The sequence below is a fragment of the Borostomias antarcticus genome (genome assembly GCF_949987555.1).
Source record: "Borostomias antarcticus genome assembly, chromosome: 2".
In the NCBI taxonomy this organism is placed as follows: Eukaryota; Metazoa; Chordata; class Actinopteri; order Stomiiformes; family Stomiidae; genus Borostomias; species Borostomias antarcticus.
In genome coordinates this window covers 6,292,924-6,312,649 of record NC_140235.1, presented here as the reverse complement: position 1 = coordinate 6,312,649, position 19,726 = coordinate 6,292,924, and the positions used below count along the sequence as shown (strand labels likewise).

General features: G+C 45.1%; 6 protein-coding genes across 6 annotated transcripts; 3 read left to right on the top strand and 3 right to left on the bottom strand.

Moving 5' to 3' along the window:
- Window positions 1-797: 797 nt before the first annotated feature.
- Window positions 798-1,109, top strand: LOC311329545 (histone H4; the record flags this gene model as incomplete). Its single annotated transcript, XM_084461420.1, has 1 exon — window positions 798-1,109. One exon carries the CDS (start codon window positions 798-800, stop codon window positions 1,107-1,109), a length of 312 nt encoding a protein of 103 aa, XP_084317546.1.
- Window positions 1,110-2,071: 962 nt separating this feature from the next.
- LOC311328080 (histone H2B-like) lies at window positions 2,072-2,449 on the bottom strand (the record flags this gene model as incomplete). The annotated part of the gene is made up of 1 exon (XM_084461201.1): window positions 2,072-2,449. One exon carries the CDS (start codon window positions 2,447-2,449, stop codon window positions 2,072-2,074), a length of 378 nt encoding a protein of 125 aa, XP_084317327.1.
- Window positions 2,450-6,065: 3,616 nt separating this feature from the next.
- LOC311327991 (histone H1-like) lies at window positions 6,066-6,686 on the top strand (the record flags this gene model as incomplete). The annotated part of the gene is made up of 1 exon (XM_084461103.1): window positions 6,066-6,686. One exon carries the CDS (start codon window positions 6,066-6,068, stop codon window positions 6,684-6,686), a length of 621 nt encoding a protein of 206 aa, XP_084317229.1.
- Window positions 6,687-8,089: 1,403 nt separating this feature from the next.
- LOC311328063 (histone H2A-like) lies at window positions 8,090-8,476 on the bottom strand (the record flags this gene model as incomplete). Its single annotated transcript, XM_084461179.1, has 1 exon — window positions 8,090-8,476. One exon carries the CDS (start codon window positions 8,474-8,476, stop codon window positions 8,090-8,092), a length of 387 nt encoding a protein of 128 aa, XP_084317305.1.
- Window positions 8,477-8,751: 275 nt separating this feature from the next.
- On the top strand, window positions 8,752-9,162 carry LOC311328012 (histone H3.2; the record flags this gene model as incomplete). The annotated part of the gene is made up of 1 exon (XM_084461124.1): window positions 8,752-9,162. The coding sequence occupies one exon, from the start codon at window positions 8,752-8,754 to the stop codon at window positions 9,160-9,162; it is 411 nt and encodes a 136-aa protein (XP_084317250.1).
- A 322-nt stretch (window positions 9,163-9,484) lies between these two features.
- LOC311329543 (histone-lysine N-methyltransferase PRDM9-like) lies at window positions 9,485-17,310 on the bottom strand (the record flags this gene model as incomplete). The annotated part of the gene is made up of 7 exons (XM_084461418.1): window positions 9,485-9,489; window positions 11,577-12,521; window positions 13,234-13,421; window positions 13,644-13,708; window positions 15,455-15,726; window positions 16,268-16,420; window positions 17,235-17,310. The coding sequence occupies 7 exons, from the start codon at window positions 17,308-17,310 to the stop codon at window positions 9,485-9,487; spliced, it is 1,704 nt and encodes a 567-aa protein (XP_084317544.1).
- Between the last annotated feature and the right edge of the window lie 2,416 nt (window positions 17,311-19,726).

Genomic DNA, 19,726 nt, shown 5'->3' with positions numbered 1-19,726 from the left:
ACTCGAACATAGGTTCACACAAATCTTCACAGGGAAGAAACCGAAAATGACGTTTGGCGCGGTGACTCAGGTATATAACCTCGGAGGGTGGGGCCTCCTGTCATGCACTGCCAGTCTGACCTATCACGACAGACGCTGTATAAAAGCTTCCGTCGTAGGGTCGCGCATGCGCATCCCATAGGTGAAACATTGAAACTAATGTTAAAAAGAGAACCTGCTGGCTTGCATACTGTTCAAACTGAAGGAAAAGTTGGCGCTCTTAAAATGAGGCTGATTCAAATCTAAGTCAGGTGCGTGGGCCCAAATGCACTGATCAAGGAAAAATAGAAGAAAAAGCCCGCACACTGACAAAAAAGAGAGGAGGCACTCAGGATACAAATAAAAAGTGATTTAATGTGACAACACACAAAAAAAGGACCGCTTCGGTCGTATCAGACCATCTTCAGCCATGAATACAAACATTTTGTGTTCCTTTTCTAGCCCTATTTATCCTAATCCACAAATCATGGGGAATAGGTCTTGGGCCGCATGCCTTCACGTGACTTGCAATACCGAGCTTTGGCCACTAGCCTACGTCAAATGGCTTCATGCGCCGGTGAGCAACTTTCATTGAAATGAATAGGCAGCCATTTTCAATGCCGTCTCATCATACCTCCATGGCTCCGCCCAGCAGAAAAGAGCTCTCACTGTGTTCAATCACATCCGCATTTTCGACATAATAGACGGGCCCCGTTTCGAGAATTGAACAGTAACTCGAAGGTTTCGTGTAGAACAATTGAAAAGAAAACCGTCAAAAAATGTCTGGCCGCGGAAAAGGAGGCAAAGGGCTCGGAAAGGGAGGTGCGAAACGCCATCGTAAGGTTCTTCGTGATAACATCCAGGGCATTACCAAGCCTGCAATCCGTCGTTTGGCTCGCCGTGGCGGCGTGAAGCGTATTTCTGGTCTGATCTACGAAGAAACCCGTGGTGTGCTGAAGGTCTTTCTGGAGAACGTCATCCGTGATGCCGTTACCTACACCGAGCACGCCAAGAGAAAGACCGTCACCGCCATGGATGTCGTCTACGCTCTGAAGCGCCAAGGACGTACCCTGTACGGCTTCGGCGGATAAGCATCGTCTCACCGTTTCTTTACTCCACCAACCCAACGGCTCTTTTAAGAGCCACCCACGTCTACAATTAAAAGCGATGTGTCCATGTTGAGTGAAACTCGGGTATTAAGTCAACGCTCATATTTATTTTTAAGGTTGTATTAATCGTGAGCTTGCATCTGAGGAGCTCCGAAATACGCATTGCGTTGTACACTCGCATATAACTACATTAACTACAATCCAGCTGGTTAACCAGAATGAATTGCTTGTTCGCCAACACTGTTGAAATTGTTTAATTGTAGGAAAACAGAAAAAAATCCCAGACTCGGGTTTGTTGCCCATTCATATCAAAATTACCTTGCAATATTCGGTATGCTGTCCATAGCCTATTTAGACGACCTGACCTATGTACTGAAATCTTCCGTTTCCTTCTAGTCGGGCTACACTGAATTTGACTTGAATACTACGTTTAAAATATATACATGAACAAAGGACACTAGATGAATAAGTATGCAATTACAAGGATGACAGTGCACAGTACATCAAATCGATTGTTTAAACTTGCATAAAACTGAAAGGTAGGGTTAGATCTTCAGTTTGAGGCAATGAGCTCCACATCGTACGATATTCAAGAAGCAGATCCAGCCTCGCCGTCTTCCAGAGGCGGGAGTTTGGAAAAAGGGTGCAATAGCAAAAATTAGTGATCAATCTAGCTATAGATGGGACTGTATGCTACTTCGATAACTTGATCCCTGGAAAGATGAGGTACATATACATTGTAAAAAAAAAAAAAAAAGAATTCTACAATCGCAGATTGGACAACAAAAGGCACATTCGGTGACCAATTGCAGCATTTGCAGTTTGCGAGATGTACGAAAAGTAGCCAACAATCTAAATCGCCATGGAATTGCATTATTTTACAGAAAGTGGGTGGCTCTTAAAAGAGCCTTTGGGGTAGTTTGGAGCCGTGGAAAGCAGCCGCTTTACTTGGAACTGGTGTACTTGGTCACTGCCTTAGTGCCCTCGGACACGGCGTGCTTGGCCAGCTCACCGGGGAGCAGCAGGCGCACGGCGGTCTGGATCTCCCTGGAGGTGATGGTAGAACGCTTGTTGTAGTGAGCCAGGCGAGAGGACTCACCGGCAATGCGCTCGAAGATGTCGTTCACAAAGGAATTCATGATCCCCATGGCTTTGGAGGAAATACCAGTGTCGGGGTGGACCTGCTTCAGGACTTTGTACACGTAGATGGCGTAGCTCTCCTTCCTTGACTTTCTGCGCTTCTTGCCGCCTTTGGCAGCGGTCTTGGAGACGGCTTTCTTGGAGCCCTTCTTGGGCGCGGATTTCGCAGCAGGTTCAGGCATCTCGATTATTCGTTGCTTCACAGGAACAAATGTAAGAAGCCGCTGGTATTCACCCACTATATATGGAGGGGTATGCAAATATTTAGGCAAGGCTCCCTCTAATATCTGCGTTGAGCTTGACGCCCTCGTTTCACATGTGACCCAAATCAATTGCACATGCCGGGACCCCCCCTCTCCGTTTTTTTCTGCCCTCCTGGCAGCCCTTGGAGGAAGGATAGCATAGGATGGGTCAAAGGCTGAAATTTTCACCAGGCGACCTGAGTGTGTGTGCGTGTGCGTACGTGGGCATGTAAAGTACACATTCAACACTAGCATGTTTCAGTGTGTGTGCATGTGTTTGAAAAGAGTGGCAGAGAGAGGGGTTTGAATATGACCAGGGCCATGGTGCTCACCACTGTTTGGGGATATAGCTACAATAGCCTAGTAGCTCACAATGTCAGGCAGAGGCCCGGTCTCTTGAGAATGCCGAGAACAGTGCCCAGGGTGACACAGCATTAGAGGCGGTGGCGCCAAGACTCTGGAATACTCTTCCCCAGGCCCTGAGAGAGTCATCCACTGAACTCATGTTCAAAAAACTTCTTAAGAAACAGATGTTCAGGCAGGCCTTCGGCCATCTATAACACCTTGCTGCTCGCAATGTTCTGTTTTTTCTGTTCTGTGTCGTTTTAATTTTGTCTCGTGTTGTATTGCCTTTTAATGTATTACTGTAAAGCATTCTGTGCATCCGTGCTATGAAGAGCGCTATAGAAATAAAAAGCTTACTATTTTCAGAAACTATGCCAAATTCATTTACTTTTTCCTCGACCACGCATATTCACGTCAGGTAGGCTAGTTTAGTAAAGAACAGCACAGAAGGAGTTTTGATCAATTGATCACTCATCAATAAGCACTTTCCGTGTGAAGTGTAAAGTGTAGCCTACATCTTCAGTTGGAGCCTACCTAAAGCCTAAGCTAGGCTTCTTCAAATTGTTAAGCTTTGTGTAATTCTCATGGCACATTCAATTACACGATGAAGAGATGTATATAGTCAGGTCATCAAATTAAGTAAAAAGAAAAAGAGTGTGTTGTGATTGTTGGGCTATGTTGCACCTTTCTGCCCTCTGCAACCAATGTGCTTTTAGGCGATTTCATTTGGTTTGATTTGTAGGCTACTAAGAAAGGAGGTTATTGAATGAGAACAAGCTGTGGTACAATCTAAATGACGAAACCCTAGGGAGCTAGCGTGCAGGTCACTGCCTCAACAACAATGCACGGTCTCCAGGCAGCAATCGAAATCAGAAGTCGGTTAACCCTAACCCTCAACCCATGTACAATGAGTCCAACTCATCGCTCCTCAAAGGGAACTATGACATAGGTGTGCTCAGAGACTCCTCCTAAACCAACCCAGGTGAGACGAAGCCGGTGCGCCTCAGGTCACTTTACTGCATAGCCATACCAACCAAACGACGACATTGCGCCAGACGAGGGACGTAGACTGTAGTAGTAGTAGTAGCCTAGTCTAAAAAGACCAGAGGGAGTCATTCTGCAGGGAATCCAAATGAGAGTCACCCTCTGAGAAAGGTAGCATACACACACGGACAGACACCACTTTTATAGGGACCAGGGCTCAGACCCAGTTTCAACACTGTGCTTTACGCACCCCAAAAGAGACCCTGTTTAAAAACTCCGGCACCACATCTGTGTACCCTAAATCATTTTAGTCCCTCGCCAAACAACTTTGCTCACTGGGCAACGGTTTGTGTCCATAATCGCTTGCACTTTTAGACACTTTAGGAGTCAAATGCCAGTGGAAACCCAGTTTGCACAGCTCCATCCGAGAGATCAACGGCAATGTTTTCACACAGTCGCTACTAAACAGACGAGGCCACCGCTACCCAAACCGCTTTATTTCGAACGGCAAATAGGTTACTCCTTGTCACATTCGCTTTAGGACTTCTGCTCCACTCCAACTTTGATTTTTAGCCCTTTATTCGCCAGGAGAAAACACAAGAGGAGAAGCATTTTGGTAACCGGGAGCTGCAGAGTTGGGTAGCTGAGTCCACACGGTTCTCATGTCGCGTTTAAGGTCAACCCTTTGCGGCTGACCGTTTAAGGTCAGCCGCATAGGACAAGAGAGAGGGTGGCTGCCTATGCCGACGACGTGACTGTCTTTATAAAAAATCAGAAGGAACTCGACATAGTGAGAGAACACTTTCATGAGTATGAGCAGGCTTCAGGAGCCAAGCTAAATGATAGCAAAACTGAGTGCATCTGGATAGGAGAGGAAAAGAAAAAACCTAAGCTGCTCATAGATGTAAAAGAAGAAATGAAAATATTAGGAATTTTATTCAGCAATAAGGATGTCATACACAAAAATTGGCAGAGAAAAGAAAAAGAAATAGAAGAAGAGACTAACAAGTGGAGATTCAGGACAAGTACATACAACTCAAAAATACAGATTGTAAAGACCTTTATTATATCAAAACTACTTTTTTTAGCCAACATACTCCCACCACCTGCAACCACAATGCAAAAGATTAATAAAATGTGTGTTCGTTTTATATGGGGAAGCAACAGGGAAGTGGCAAAGAGAGCCCTGATGTATAAGAGCACGGCACATGGTGGTCTCGGTGCTGTAGATGTTGGCCTGAAGCTGAACATAGCTTATTGTAAAAACATGGCAAAAGGAATACAAAATAAAGCAACATGGATAGGGGAAAAAGACCAGTGGAAACGAACAAGACGTGGACCAACCGTACCTGGCCACAAGGTGTCATATGCAGTCTTCGTAGACAAGTACGCCGGTCTAAATATTGATTGGTGCTCTCAAACTAGCAAAAGCATATATCAACAGATAAGTGACCACCTCTATGGGGGGATGGTATTGTATAAAGATTTAACAGAAGACCAAAGTAAACAATTAATCAAATATTTAAACTGTGATGATATATCTGGAGTCATGCGTGACACTATGTGGCTGACGGTAAACGGCAAGCTACCCGTCAGAGAGGTGCTGAACTACCTCCCCTCAGTCAGGACAGTGGAGTGCCCAATGCCAACCTGTAAAGAAATAGAAACAATAGAACACCTTATAATAGAATGTGATAGAGCCAAATATGTATGGAAAAAAATTTATGATATAGGAGTCAAAGTGCCTTGCGAATGGAAAATGGTGTATGCCAATTTTGACAGCACCGACAACCATAAACTGTTTTATATATGTATCTGTATCACTGTTTTTAAACTATGGAAAACCCGGTGCAAAATGTCTATCGATGGCACCTTCATTGGCTCATGTATGGTTTTAAAACAGATCAAAACCGAACTCAAAAGGAGAAGGACCATTGATCTAAACAGGACACACCCAAGACTTAACTGGGCCACAATTGATCTGACCTGACTTGAATTGTTTATTGTTTTGTAATATTGTATTGAATTGTAGGCCTGTTATTCAACTGGCTATTGCACAATGGCACTTTGAATTTTTAATCTGATTATTATATAATATTATTATTGTTGTTAAACTGTCAAGTATTGTATTTTTTGTAATGTACTAAAATTATCAATAAAGCTCTTAAAAACGTCGTAGTCAGCAAAACCAGCGTGTGTGTTACTAGAGGGCAAATTGAAACTAGACATGGCAGAAGTCGCCCCAGCCCCCGCAGCCGCCGCTCCGGCCAAGGCACCCAGGAAGAAGGCAGCAGCCAAGCCCAAGAAAGTGGGACCCAGCGTCGGCGAACTTATCGTCAAGGTCGTTTCCGCCTCCAAGGAGAGGAGCGGTGTATCCCTGGCAGCGCTCAAGAAGGCTCTTGCTGCCGGCGGCTACGACGTGGAGAAGAACAACTCCCGCGTCAAGATTGCCGTCAAGAGCCTCGTCACCAAGGGCACTTTGGTACAGACCAAAGGAACTGGCGCCTCCGGTTCTTTCAAGATCAACAAGGCCGCCGAGGTGAAGCCAAAGACGCCAGCTAAGAAGACCCCCGCCCCGAAGGCCAAAAAAGTAGTCGCCAAGAAGCCCGCTGCGGCCAAGAAGCCCAAAAAGGCTGTGGCTAAGAAGCCTGCAGCCGCCAAAAAATCGCCCAAGAAAGCCAAGAAGCCAGTAGCGGCTAAGAAGGCCCCAGCCAAGAGCCCCAAAAAGGCTAAGAAGCCCGCGACACCCAAGAAAGCCCCAGCTAAGAGCCCCAAGAAGGCCGTCAAGCCCAAAGCTGCAAAGCCCAGGGCTGCCAAGGCGAAGAAGGCAGCCCCCAAGAAGAAGTAAACGTCCTGTTTTCGTCCTCCTACATAACAAAGGCTCTTTTAAGAGCCACCCACCCCTTTCCATAAAAGCATCTCAATGTATGGGTACCTTATTCATGCGGGTGCGCGTTTTATGCACGCTGATGTTTCATTGTAATGAACTTCCACAGCACAGGCTTGGGATGTCAACTCTAGGACTAAATTGTTGAGGCTTTGGATCAGATCAACACTAGGATAGTTTATGAATATCGTCATTCTGGCGCCCAAAATTAGCAGAGTTAGTGAGAGAGCTGGGGACAAGCGCTGACCGTGGGCTCGTTCGTAAGGATCAGGACTGCGCAGTCAATAATCAGCGCCGATCGCCGCCTTGCTGTGGCCTCTGGCTAAATTTCGACCGGCTTGCCTCCAGCCACAGCCATTTTATAATTTGAACAGCCGCTTCACTTACGATCTCATATTTAAAGAAGACAGAGTTATGACTGTGGTACGTCCACTGGCCATACTTACTACTTCAATCATGACACACTTCATTTTACATCACAAATTATAAAAGGCTTTTTGAAAAACCTCCATAGACCTCCATGCATTCTCTCTGTTTGCCCTCTGGTGGTAATGTAAGTGGCAGTAGATCAAGGCATAAGCTGTCTTTCGCCATGTGCCCATACTAATTTCGCTTGTATTTGTCTATATAGCAGCAGGTTGAACTAAAACAGGACTAGTGTCTGACCGTGTAGCTCCTGGTGCTCATGCAATTGGGTCATTTAGCAGGCACTTATCAAAAGCGACTTACAAAGTTGAGCTAAAGTGTGGTGGCACACCGGTAGGTAAGATTTTTTTTTTTTTTTTTTTTGCAGATCATGCTGCGCATGACACCTGGTGAAGGACGGAGTAGGATAGTATTAGTAGTAGGCTACAGGTAGTAAGCAGTCTGTTGGGGCTGATGGGATCATTCAGAGCTGCTGCTCTTTTCTGCCTTTCTATTTCGGACAGGACGGAAAGTCAATGGAGGTCTATTTAGTAGGGAGGATCAACAGGCATTACAAGTCAAACGTTACTTGACGTGAATTGTTCCCTTTATGGTAGCGCACTTCATACACAAAACGCAACACAATGCGATTCAATCCAAAACACAGATCAAACAGCCCAGTGATCAAGAAAACTATATGCCGGTACACTGACAACTGTAGGCAGCATGCAATTGATGGCACATTAAAACAATCCCGAGACGTTTCTGAATCCTCGTGACAAACCCTTAAGAGAAATAACATGGGTTTACTTGGAGGATTGGCAACGTTGTAGGTCTTAGTAGGCCAAGTCTTAAAAACTTGGTATGAAAATACATATTGCGCTTTCTTTAAGAAGTGAAGTGGGTGGCTCTTAAAAGAGCCTTTGGGGATGTTGGGAAACTGAAGTTCAGTAACGACTTTACTTGGCTTTGACAGCCTTCTCGGTCTTCTTGGGGAGAAGCACTGCCTGGATGTTGGGCAGCACGCCGCCCTGGGCAATCGTCACGCCTCCGAGTAGCTTGTTGAGCTCCTCGTCGTTGCGGACAGCCAGCTGAAGATGACGGGGAATGATACGAGTCTTCTTGTTGTCGCGGGCAGCGTTGCCGGCCAACTCCAGGATTTCAGCAGTCAGGTACTCGAGCACAGCGGCCAGGTAGACCGGTGCGCCAGCTCCCACACGCTGGGCATAGTTACCCTTACGGAGAAGTCTGTGGACACGACCTACGGGGAACTGGAGACCGGCGCGGGATGACCGGGTCTTGGCCTTGGCCCTGGATTTCCCTCCTGTTTTTCCCCTTCCGCTCATTTTCGATCTATCAAGTAACTCGGAGCCAAAGTGTTGCGATACTACAGCGGTCGATTTTTTATACCTTGCGTATGGCGCCCATTTGCCTTTGTCGTCTTGTCCAATCCCAAACCCCGTGTTAATGACCAATGGAGAAGGAGGCGACAGCCGGCCAATGAAGCCGCCCAGACAGGCCGTCCAATCAGCGCACGACTGCTGACGGTATAAAAATTGTACTTTGTTTTTTGTCGACGTTAGTATTCTGACTCGCAGTCGCAGAGAAGAAAGCTGACGTCATGGCCCGAACCAAGCAAACCGCCCGCAAATCCACTGGTGGCAAAGCCCCGAGGAAGCAGCTCGCCACCAAGGCTGCTCGTAAGAGCGCACCAGCCACCGGCGGTGTGAAGAAGCCTCATCGTTACAGGCCGGGCACAGTAGCCCTGAGAGAGATCCGTCGTTACCAGAAATCAACCGAGCTGTTGATCCGGAAGTTGCCTTTCCAGCGCCTGGTGAGGGAAATCGCCCAGGACTTCAAGACTGACTTGCGGTTCCAGAGCTCTGCTGTGATGGCACTGCAGGAGGCCAGCGAGGCATACCTGGTCGGCCTGTTCGAGGACACCAACCTGTGCGCCATCCACGCCAAGAGAGTAACCATCATGCCCAAAGACATCCAGTTGGCCCGCCGCATTCGCGGAGAGCGCGCCTAAAATGGCATGATTTGCTTTCTCTACATCACCAAAGGCTCTTTTAAGAGCCACCTCATTATCTAACAATTAAGCCGATGTTTTCCCATTGTAACTTGTACATAATGTATTTAAGAGTAGTTAATGCCGTCTTCGCCCTTTTGCTTTCAGCCTCACATGAAGACAAAGTTTATTCAAACATTCGTGACAGCGTATGCAGCAAAGATTGGTATTGTGCATCATTATAAGGAATGGACAGGGAGAATTGCAGCTTCCATATCTTTATTCAACTCCCATCCACAGCACATTCCAACGCGGTTGTACCTCACACTGTTCTCTAGCGCCCTCAGGCTGTAACAAGACACAAGCAAATTACAGCTTGATGGGAAAACTACTTTTGTCTCGTGCGTCGTTTTCTCCGCTTGGTGTTTTAGACCTAGGCCATTTTGAATAAAAAAAAAAAAAAAAGGCAACTTTAATACTAGTTTCATTACACAAAGCGAGAATCATTGCACAAAGCCTTCTTGCCTTCAGCAAGCTCACCAATCACAGACATTTTCCCCAGCAGTCATGTTGAAGTGTCATAATAGGCTAAACACAGGTGTAATTGATCTAATTAATTAAGGTGCCATTCTATTAAGCGCGTAAGCCATTCCAGTGAGCCAGTGTAACCCTACTGTTTTTTATGTATAATTACACCACATCAATCGTTATTATATTCCATTTCTTTTATTTAGTTTTATTGATATTTAGCCTACTGCTGATATTTAGCCTACTGTAGCCTGCTGTGCACTGTCAGGGACGTGCTCTAGCTCCTCCCTCTATAACCCCACTTACTCCTGTCACCCCTGAAATATTGTTTTCCCCATAGCTGCCTCTTTAATGCGAAATATGATGTAGAAAGAAGTGTCTGTCATCCCCCAGTCACTATTTTTGACCCTTATAACTCCTTATTTCCTCATCCATAATGAATCAGTCATGTTCTGTTTATATATTATATTCTTTTATATTATTTATATAATTATATTCTTATATATTTATATATGCCTGCAGTTGTCATTTAGTTTCTCTTGGATTTCTCTGAATTTGTTCACTTTAAGTCAGTTCTTTAACTTGATTCATAACTGATCCCAAGGCCTTTGGCCTAATGGCTATAAGCTATTTAGTTATCTGGTGTCTCTTGTCTGTCTGACTTGTTTCACTGTATAAAGCGTCATTAGGTCTTTAAAGTGTTACATAAATGTAATTTATTATTATTATTATTATTGACCATGAACTGGCCACTGTCTAGATTTAGAATGCAATTCTTCCACTTTGCCTTCAGCATTAGATTTTGCACTTAGTTACTTGTTTTAGAAAGGAGATGCACTTGTGAATTATGTTTTTCCTATATTAAAGGCAATTATTGTAGTTGCTTTGGATAAAAGTGTCAGCTAAATGTCTGTAACGTAATGTCTGTAATGTCTATAGTGTTGGCAAACAACGCCATCCGCCTACATCAACTAGAACAAATCATCGCAGACCACACAACACTCCATAATATCAACCATGTCAGTATATCAACACTCTGCCGCATCTTGCGTCAACCACAACGTGTGATGACGCTGTACAGGGTTCCATTTAAGAGGAACAGTGTTAGGGTTGAAGACCTTCGCCATGACCACTGTACTGTCACTGTACTATACTGTAGTACAGTAATGGCAGTAGATTGTGTCCTATAGGCTCTGCATAGATTAATTTAGACAGTGACCTAGGCAGGTGATCTCATTCTAGAGGGGGGGTGGTCTGCGGGGCCACTTGCCTTGCCTGCAGTTTTGACTGAATGTGTCTGACCCAACACCCCCCCCCCACAGGTCATTGTAGTCCTGTGTTTTGAGTTCAACCATATTCGGGGTACAGTGTATTCACTTTGTTAGACAGTCCTGGACTTTGGTGCAGCTACAAAGAGTCATGCGTTCATTTTCATTGGTGAAGCTGGATTCAATCTATCTAAAACCAGGCGTCAGGGCCCAGATGTTACAGGACAGGCTTCTCTCCTGTATGAACACGCTGATGTGACTTTAAGTGTTGTAATTGAGTGTAGCTCTTCCCACACTGGTCACAGTGGTATGGCTTCTCTCCTGTATGAACATGCTGGTGTGTCTTTAACTCTCCCGACTGAGTGAAGTTCTTCCCACACTGGTCACAGTGATATGGCTTCTCTCCTGTATGAACACGCTGGTGTGTCTTTAAATCTGATGACCTAGTGAATTTCTTCCCACACTGGTCACAGTGGTATGGCTTCTCTCCTGTATGAACACGCTGGTGTGACTTCAAGTGTTGTAATTCAGTGTAGTTCTTCCCACACTGGTCACAGTGGTATGGCTTCTCTCCTGTATGAATACGCTGGTGTGTCTTTAACTCTCCTGACTGAGTGAAGTTCTTCCCACACTGCTCACAGTGGTATGGCTTCTCTCCTGTATGAATACGCTGGTGTGTCTTTAAGTTTGCTGACTGATTGAAGTTCTTCCCACACTGGTCACAGTGGTATGGCTTCTCGCCTGTATGAATAAGCTGGTGTGTCTTTAACTTTCTTGACGTAGTGAAGTTCTTCCCACACTGGTCACAGTGGTATGGCTTTTCTCCCGTATGAACACGCTGGTGTTCCTTTAAGTTTATTGAATGAGCAAAGTTCTTCCCACACTGGTCACAGTGGTATGGCTTCTCTCCTGTATGAAGACGCTGGTGTGACCTGAGATTGTCCTTTTTAATGAAGCTCTTCCCACACTGGTCACAGTGGTATGGCTTCTCGCCTGTATGAACACGCTGGTGTGTCCTGAGATGGTTGTTTTTAGTGAAGCTCTTCCCACACTGGTCACAGGGGTACGGCTTCTCTCCTGTATGAACATGCTGGTGTGTCTTTAAGTCACCTGACTGAATGAAGTTCTTCCCACACTGGTCACAGTGGTATGGCTTCTCTCCTGTATGAACACGCCGGTGTCTCTTTAAGTGTGCTGACGTAATGAAGTTCTGCCCACACTGGTCACAGTGGTATGGCTTCTCTCCTGTATGAACACGCCGGTGTCTCTTTAAGTCACCTGACTGAATGAAGTTCTTCCCACACTGGTCACAGTGGTACGGTCTTGGCTTGTCTGTGTCTGTCTGTCTCTGGGCGGGGGCTGGGGTGAGGGGGGTGTTGGAGGTGGTGATAGGGAGTGATTGAGAGGACGACGACGACGACGAGGAGAGAGTCTCTGGTCTGATCTCTCCACTCCTCAGCAGAGAGACGTAGAGGTTGTCATGGCTCCTCTTGATGTGCTTGTGGAGGTAGATCTGGGAGGTGTAGGTGAATGGGCACTCGGAGCAGGAGAACACCTGAGTCTCACCCAAGTCTGACATCACTCCTGGGAGAGTGAAAGAGAGAGAGACAAACATTAAAAAGTATTCTCACACCTGTAGTACAAGTTCAAATACTGTATAGAGTGATTATATGTAGCTCGTGGGGGGGGGGGGGGGGGGGAGCACAACGACACCACAACTTCAGATTGAGGACAGGAGAGAGAAAGATATGCAAGAGGGTCCTCTGGCTGAGAGAGAGTGAGGGAGAGCAACAGAGGAGAGAGAGAGGAGTGAAAAAAATGAGGAGAGAGAGAAGAGAAAACAAGCATGAATACGTTGAAGCCCATGGCATTAGCTAACTTAGCTAGAATAAGCTAGCCAGCACTCATTAACGTTAGTCAAGCTACCATGTTCCATGGCAACTAACAGCATTCCATTCTGTACATAGCTAGTGTGCCTGCCTAACATCGGCAATTTGTGTGCCGCACAACAGTGATTTGCACAGGGGCCGTCGCTGTTCGTGACGTAGCGTCCCCTGTTTCGTTGCATCCAAGAGTGTCCTGAATTTCACGTTGTATGCACATGTCTTGTCTGCTGGCTGGCACTATGGGAAAAAGACAGAGGAGAGGAGAGAGGGAAGGATGGTAGAGGAGAGCTACTTGGACAGCGGTTACTATTATGACTAGCAGACCTCTGGTTCTTTCAGCTTTAAGGAAAGAGGTGGATGAGAGAGAGATGGAGGAGAAGACAGAGGGAAGAAGAGTTGAGGACAGATACCTCTAGCGGTGCTCTTTTTGTCCCAGAAGTAGTCGAAGGAGATGCTCTTGTATCTGTACTCCTGTCCGTACCAGACCAGCAGCTCCTCCCCGACAGCCAGCAGCCGACAGCAGCGAAACAGGATCCCTCCACGGTACTGAAACGCTACCAGGTTCTGCTCTTCCTCAGTATGGGCACAGTTCACATACCTGGGGGAGAGTGGGGGGTGGGTTCATAAGAACAAACAGGTGAGCGAGGGAGAGATGGGAGGAAGGAAGGATGAAGGAAGAGGGGGAGGGAGAAAACAAAGTGGGTGAGATGTAGGGACTGTCTGTATGAAGGGAGAGAAAGATTCAAGACTGGAGAGATGGTTTATTTGAAGTAAGAGAGAGGAGGGATGTAGATGGAGACCAATTTACTTGGTTCCTCACCTCATCCAGTTGGAGTACGTCTCTCTTTTGGCATCGATGTACTCATCACAGTTTCTGCTCTTGATCTGAGAACACAGACAGACATCTAATGTTAAAGAGAAAAAACTCCTGAGATCAATCTTTTTATTAACCCCTTCAGGTCCGTGCTGATTTTTTCAGATTAGTGATTTTGGTGTCTGATACTTATCTACATTTCATCAACTTAATGCACACTTACTCCAAAGTGATTCGTGTTTTTATTTGAAGAAAAATCACAACTACACTTATATGCTTTCAATAGTTTGGGCAGTAGCATATTCAGTATGTAAATAGATCTACAAACACAAACGTTTAAAGACTAGTCTTTTCTGCCCTCACAAATGTAAAAACACACCCAGTTTTGTCAATATGAAAGTTGTTAATCAAAGTCTTGGTTGTAATGATGTCAAAATTATTTGGAACAACTTAGATCTAAATAGCCAAAAGAAGGGTTTAGCCAGAACAGTTCCCACATTTAGCTGGCTAATTAGCAGGCAATCAGAATATTAATTACCAACACAACACCCCATGATCTTTCACAATGGGCCATCATCTTGGACAAAGGACAGTAACAGCCTGTCTGTCTGCCTGTCCATCAAGAGAATGTATTTCAATGTATTTGGTACACAAACAGTCAACATGTCTCGTAGGCTATTTGCATGGACATCATGCACAGGACATGGAATCACTCAAACGCACAGCGCTTTGTCAGAGCAGTGTGCTGAAAAGAAACATGCAGACAAAAAATCATCTAATACTCTACATCCTAGACTTCATCATCAGCAAAACAGAATAATACAACAATAACAACACGCACAAAAGAAGACGCCACTCCTGAGCAAACTTTGGGATTCATAAAAAACAAACTTGATGGGAGAATATCGGAGAATAGCAGGTGAAAGGTGAAACCCGAGAAACGCTTTGAAATTGACACCATTGAGAACAATAAATATATCCAATGTTGCAAAACAACCCTCAAATATGTTGCACGCGCAATCGGGAGAAATACTCAATTAAAGTGCTCAAAGCAATCTCTATGAATCAAAAACTTGTGAAGGACTTGTGAATTGACTTTATATTTTTTACTGCTATATCAGGCTAATTTTGGTAGAGCAACAGTAACTCTAGTCATACAAGCCCCTCTCACCACGGGGAAAATTACCAATAACCATATGAGCGTACAACTTGTACGGGACATTGAAAATACCTCTACACGCTTTAGCCCTATTCTAGCGGACTACTACGTTATAGAATAGAATAGTTCTATAACGCTTTATAATGTAGAAATAGACAGATAGCGAATAGGGCTTTTGTTTACAAACCGTCAATGTACCCATGGCCATCTCGCACCCTGTTACCTGTTTAGAATGTGAATGGATGTCCACAGAGAAAGCGCCCTATCAATCCAGGTCAATTAGCCCCCATTAGAATGTCAACAGAAAGGGGACTGTACATTGCTGGGGGTCTGACAGTAATATGCAAGATAATGCAAGCTTACATTTTTGTGTAATTAAGCTTATTTTAAAAATCACATATTATTTGACTATGCTAAACCCGGAAAGGCACGACTATAAGGATTCCGGCAATGTTTTTGCTGCATGTGTGTATGATAAAATCTCGCAGAACTAGAAGTATAAATATAATCTGTTGTCATTTTGAAATGTGGCGCATCCTGAGGGGGTTAATGAGGATCATTTAAACACCCCTCCACACACACACACACACACACACACACACACACACACACACACACACACACACACACACACACACACCACCGCCCTCATACCCACCACCCAGGAGTATCCGCTCTTGATGGCCTCCTCCTTCTCCATCACCTCCCCCTCGTAGGGGCCATAGTGGGTTCCCTTGGCAACCGCCTCCCCACAGTTGAAGACTCCTAGCCCCACCCCGGGTATCCGTGACCTCTTGACCTCCAGGCCGTGTGGGAGGGTCAGTCTGGCCCGGTCAGACACCCCCAGGACCACCAGGGTGTCCGGAATGAAGAGGGGGGGGCCGTGGAGCTCACACTCCTCCAGGAAGAAAGACTCACACTCCTCACAGTCTGGAGAGGGGAGGAGAGGGGGAGGAGAGAGACGCAGTGCATTACAGAGAGGGAAAGAGATGGAGAGAGAGGAGTTTAAAGAGACAGATGAGAGAGAAAGAGAGACTGTGTGTGTATGTGTGTGTGTGTGTGTGTGTGCATCTGTGACAGTGAGCCTGGTTGACCTATCAGTACCTGTGTCATCATGAGTCTTTAAAACAAATCAAGAAAATAGCAGTTCTAGAATGTTCAAGGTTTCAAACTGGCAAAACTAAACGGTAAACTTACGAGGGAGGGAGAGAGACTGAGAGACAGAGATAGAGAGATAAACAGGGAGGAGAGAGACCAAGGAGAGATAAACAGAGAGAGAAAGAGACAGAGAGATAGATAGGAGAGAGACACAGAGGAGAGATAAACAGAGAGAGAGACTGAGGAGAGAAACAGAGAGAGACTGAGGAGAGATAAACAGAGAGAGAGAGACTGAGCAGGGATAAACAGGAAGGAAGAGAGAGAGAAGAGAGAGGGAGGGAGAGGATATACAGAGAGAGAGCAGCTCTCTTACAGAGGTAGTGGTCATCTTTTGGCTCCTGCTCAGTGTAGTTGACTCTGGCTCTGTCTCTCAGGTTCCTCGCTCTGCAGTATAGGTTCACCTCTGACCTCTGGTTCACCTCTGACCTCTGCTTCACCTCTGACCTCTGCTTCACCTCTAACACGTCTGACACACACACAGGTTAACATGAGACAAACACATACAGGGTTATCATGTCACACAGTGAAACTGACAAGAGTACACACTCACACAAACCCCACTAACAGTCAGGCACGTGCACTCCTAGACCTCAAGAGGGATCCTGCCCTTTTCGCCTCTCAGAGAGAAGTGCCTTTTTCTGAAGGCTAAACCTTTTATAGAAACAACTTCCTGTTGCGCAGAGCCTGTCATGCCTAACAGATTTTGACTGAATCAAAATATCAGGTTGGAAAATAATTTGTTACTCCCGGGCGATGCCCAACTTACCTACCCTTTCTCTTGTTTTCCTAAGTAGTTTTATTATATGAACTGTATACAGTTGCACAGAGCAATGAGATACTTACTTGCTGGTAGCATAAGATGATGAACAACAACCATAGGCTAATAAACAATAAATAGTAATAATGCATTATATAGTTATTATACAACGGTTAGTTCTGGTTCTTGATTCTGATTGGCTGGAAGCCGTGTTAAAATACTTTGTAACACACCTGGGACCGCGTATCATTCCTTTTTCAGTATTAATGCGCCTCCCATTTGATCCAATGCATGCTTGACGCCAACGCTTCTGTTGCTTGGCAACCCTTTTGTAAGAGGAACTATTTTGCTCGGCAGAATTGAGGGAATGATGCTTCGTTTTGAATAAATGTTCATATTTTATATTGCTGTGTGTTTATTTTACACAAATTTTACACTAATGGCTAATACAGTACTATTACCACACAATAGCCTACTACTATAGTACTACTCTACTAGTACTACTTCTACTCTGTATGCGTACGTTGAGAGGGTATCTCCAGATGAGGGGTCAACTCCACCGAGTCACTGAGCCCAGGAAGGGGGGGCAGGTCCGCCATCTTGGATCGATCTCGATGCATGAAGGCTGGGGCTGTCGACTTCAGACCTGCAACACACAGGGAGGAGAGGGAGGAGAGAGAGATGGAGGACGAGAGAGAGATGGAGAGGAGAGATGGAGGAGGAGAGAGAGATGGAGGAGGAGAGGGAGGGGGGAGGAGAGAGATGGAGACCTGGTAAGGGCGGATTCAGGGCTATAACCCGTTATACCGCCCTGCCAGGAACCATTCGATATTGTGCCAATATCTTTTGTCACTCGGTCTGCAGTACTGTGTTTACAGATACAATTATTTCATTAGTCACCGAAGGGAAGACAGTTTTCGAAAGGTGAAAGCCTTTTCTCCAAGGTGGCTACACTTGCAGCCCCTCACATAATATGATATTATACTGTATAAAACACACTTTATTGCACTTCAATAGCACATATCCACAGATATATCCACTAAACTGACTTCACGACCCTGATCACGTGACCTCTCTCCAAGATAGAGTAACAGCATTTGAGATCACGTGATCAGCGTGAAGCCAGGCTAGTGGACATCAGTGGATGTTTTCTATTCCAACAGAGGTCATCAGGTGCTAGACTTTGCTATCTGAGTTAGGGGGTGCTGTCGTTTTTCGGCAGGCAGATTGTTTTTTGGCACTTGTAGCAATTTCTCTGCTGGCCGGTGGGTGAGGAACAGTTATTCTACAGACAGCAGTCTCCTCGTCCCGATTATGGATAGACTGGATCTCTGATATTATGCCTGTTCCTCTCTGGTCTGCTGAGTCCCTAGGTCTCCTCCCTGTCTATTACAGAACAGTGCTCAGCCAGGTCTGGCAGACTTTACCTGTTGCAGGCTATGAAATAAAATCAATTACCATTACAGTTAGACCAACTTTAATAATCCCCAGGGGGCATTACAGCAGCAAGAAGAACAGAGAAGGTAAGCACAGATTAATGATTAAACATATAGGCTACATAAGAAATAGTGCATTACAACAACAAATAAATAGCAAAAATAATAGTACCCTAAAATAGTCAAAACAAAATGTCTACCTTTTTCAAGATATTCCCATCTTTATAGAAAAAAAAGGGTTTATTTAACTCATTGGAGAGGAGCATAACATTGTTTATCTAGAATAATACAATTAGCAAGAGTGCCCTTCAGAGACCTGAAAAACTTGCTGGCCTGGCCCTTTCTAATTTGATGTATTATTACTGGACATGTAGTATTAAGATTATGTTACACTGGACTGTAGGAGACCTACCTGGTAAACGTGAGGCCTGGGTGTGAATGGACCGTAACTACGGTCAAGCAGTCGCAGGATGGACAGGCGACGATGTGCTTTTAGCAGTTTATTCTGAGTGGAAGACACAAAATAAAACACTGGTCTTCCAGGAGTCTGCAATTCCTCTGGGGCTCATGCAGTCAAGCCTACCGCTACTGCTCTGCTTTCTCTCTCCAACATCGGGATCATTTGTTTACAGAAAGAACACACATTTCCTTAAAACATAACAAACGCATTATTTAGAACAAAAACACAGTATGATGGCAGAATGTACAGAACACATGGCTGAATTTAGAAATCTGAGATAATCTATTTACATATTTGGAGCAACATACCCGAGTCGAAGCCACACAAAAAATAAATCACGTGTTTTCCAGATGTCTGCAATTCCTCTGGAAAAATAAAAAATACACATTTCACATGCGGCCTCGTCTGAGAAGCAACCAGAACGCGGAATGCAACGTTGCTAGCCAGTAAACAGAAACGTGGACAACACTTAACAGAAATCCTCACAGTGTATGTGAAAACAAATAGTAGCCATATGCAATGCATCAGTGTTCCTAACCTAAATTACAGGGTTTTCACACAAATAATAAATTACAAGGATCATTTTACACAACGCACAAAGGTCTACCTTTTGCAGTCAAGCCTACTACGGCAACACCACAAAGACAAAACACACTCGCAGACCTGCAGTACACCACAACTCCAAAGGGGGCTCAACAACAACTAACACTGCTAAGGCTGCTCAATTACAGCTAAACTCACATAACCAATAGTATATTTCTAACTCTGTTACACAGGCTATATGCCTGTCCGTTTAATCTAGGATCTGTAATATGTGCCCCTTCTCTCCCCTCTCTAAACCAGCTTAGCTCTAGCCCAGTGCTCTATCACTCAGACAGAATCTTGTTGCAAGAAGTCATTTCAAGATGAACAAAACATCGGTGCACTCCCCCATCCTCCCTCTCTCTCTGGTTGTACCTTTGGGGGTTGGTCCTGAAACGGTACGTAGGGTAGGGTAGGGTAGGGTAGGTTAGGGTATGTAGGGTAGGGTAGGTTAGGGTATGTAGGGTAGGGTAGGGTAGGGTTTGTAGGGTAGGTTAGGGTACATCTATTTATTATCTGTATGTTGATGGCAAGTTT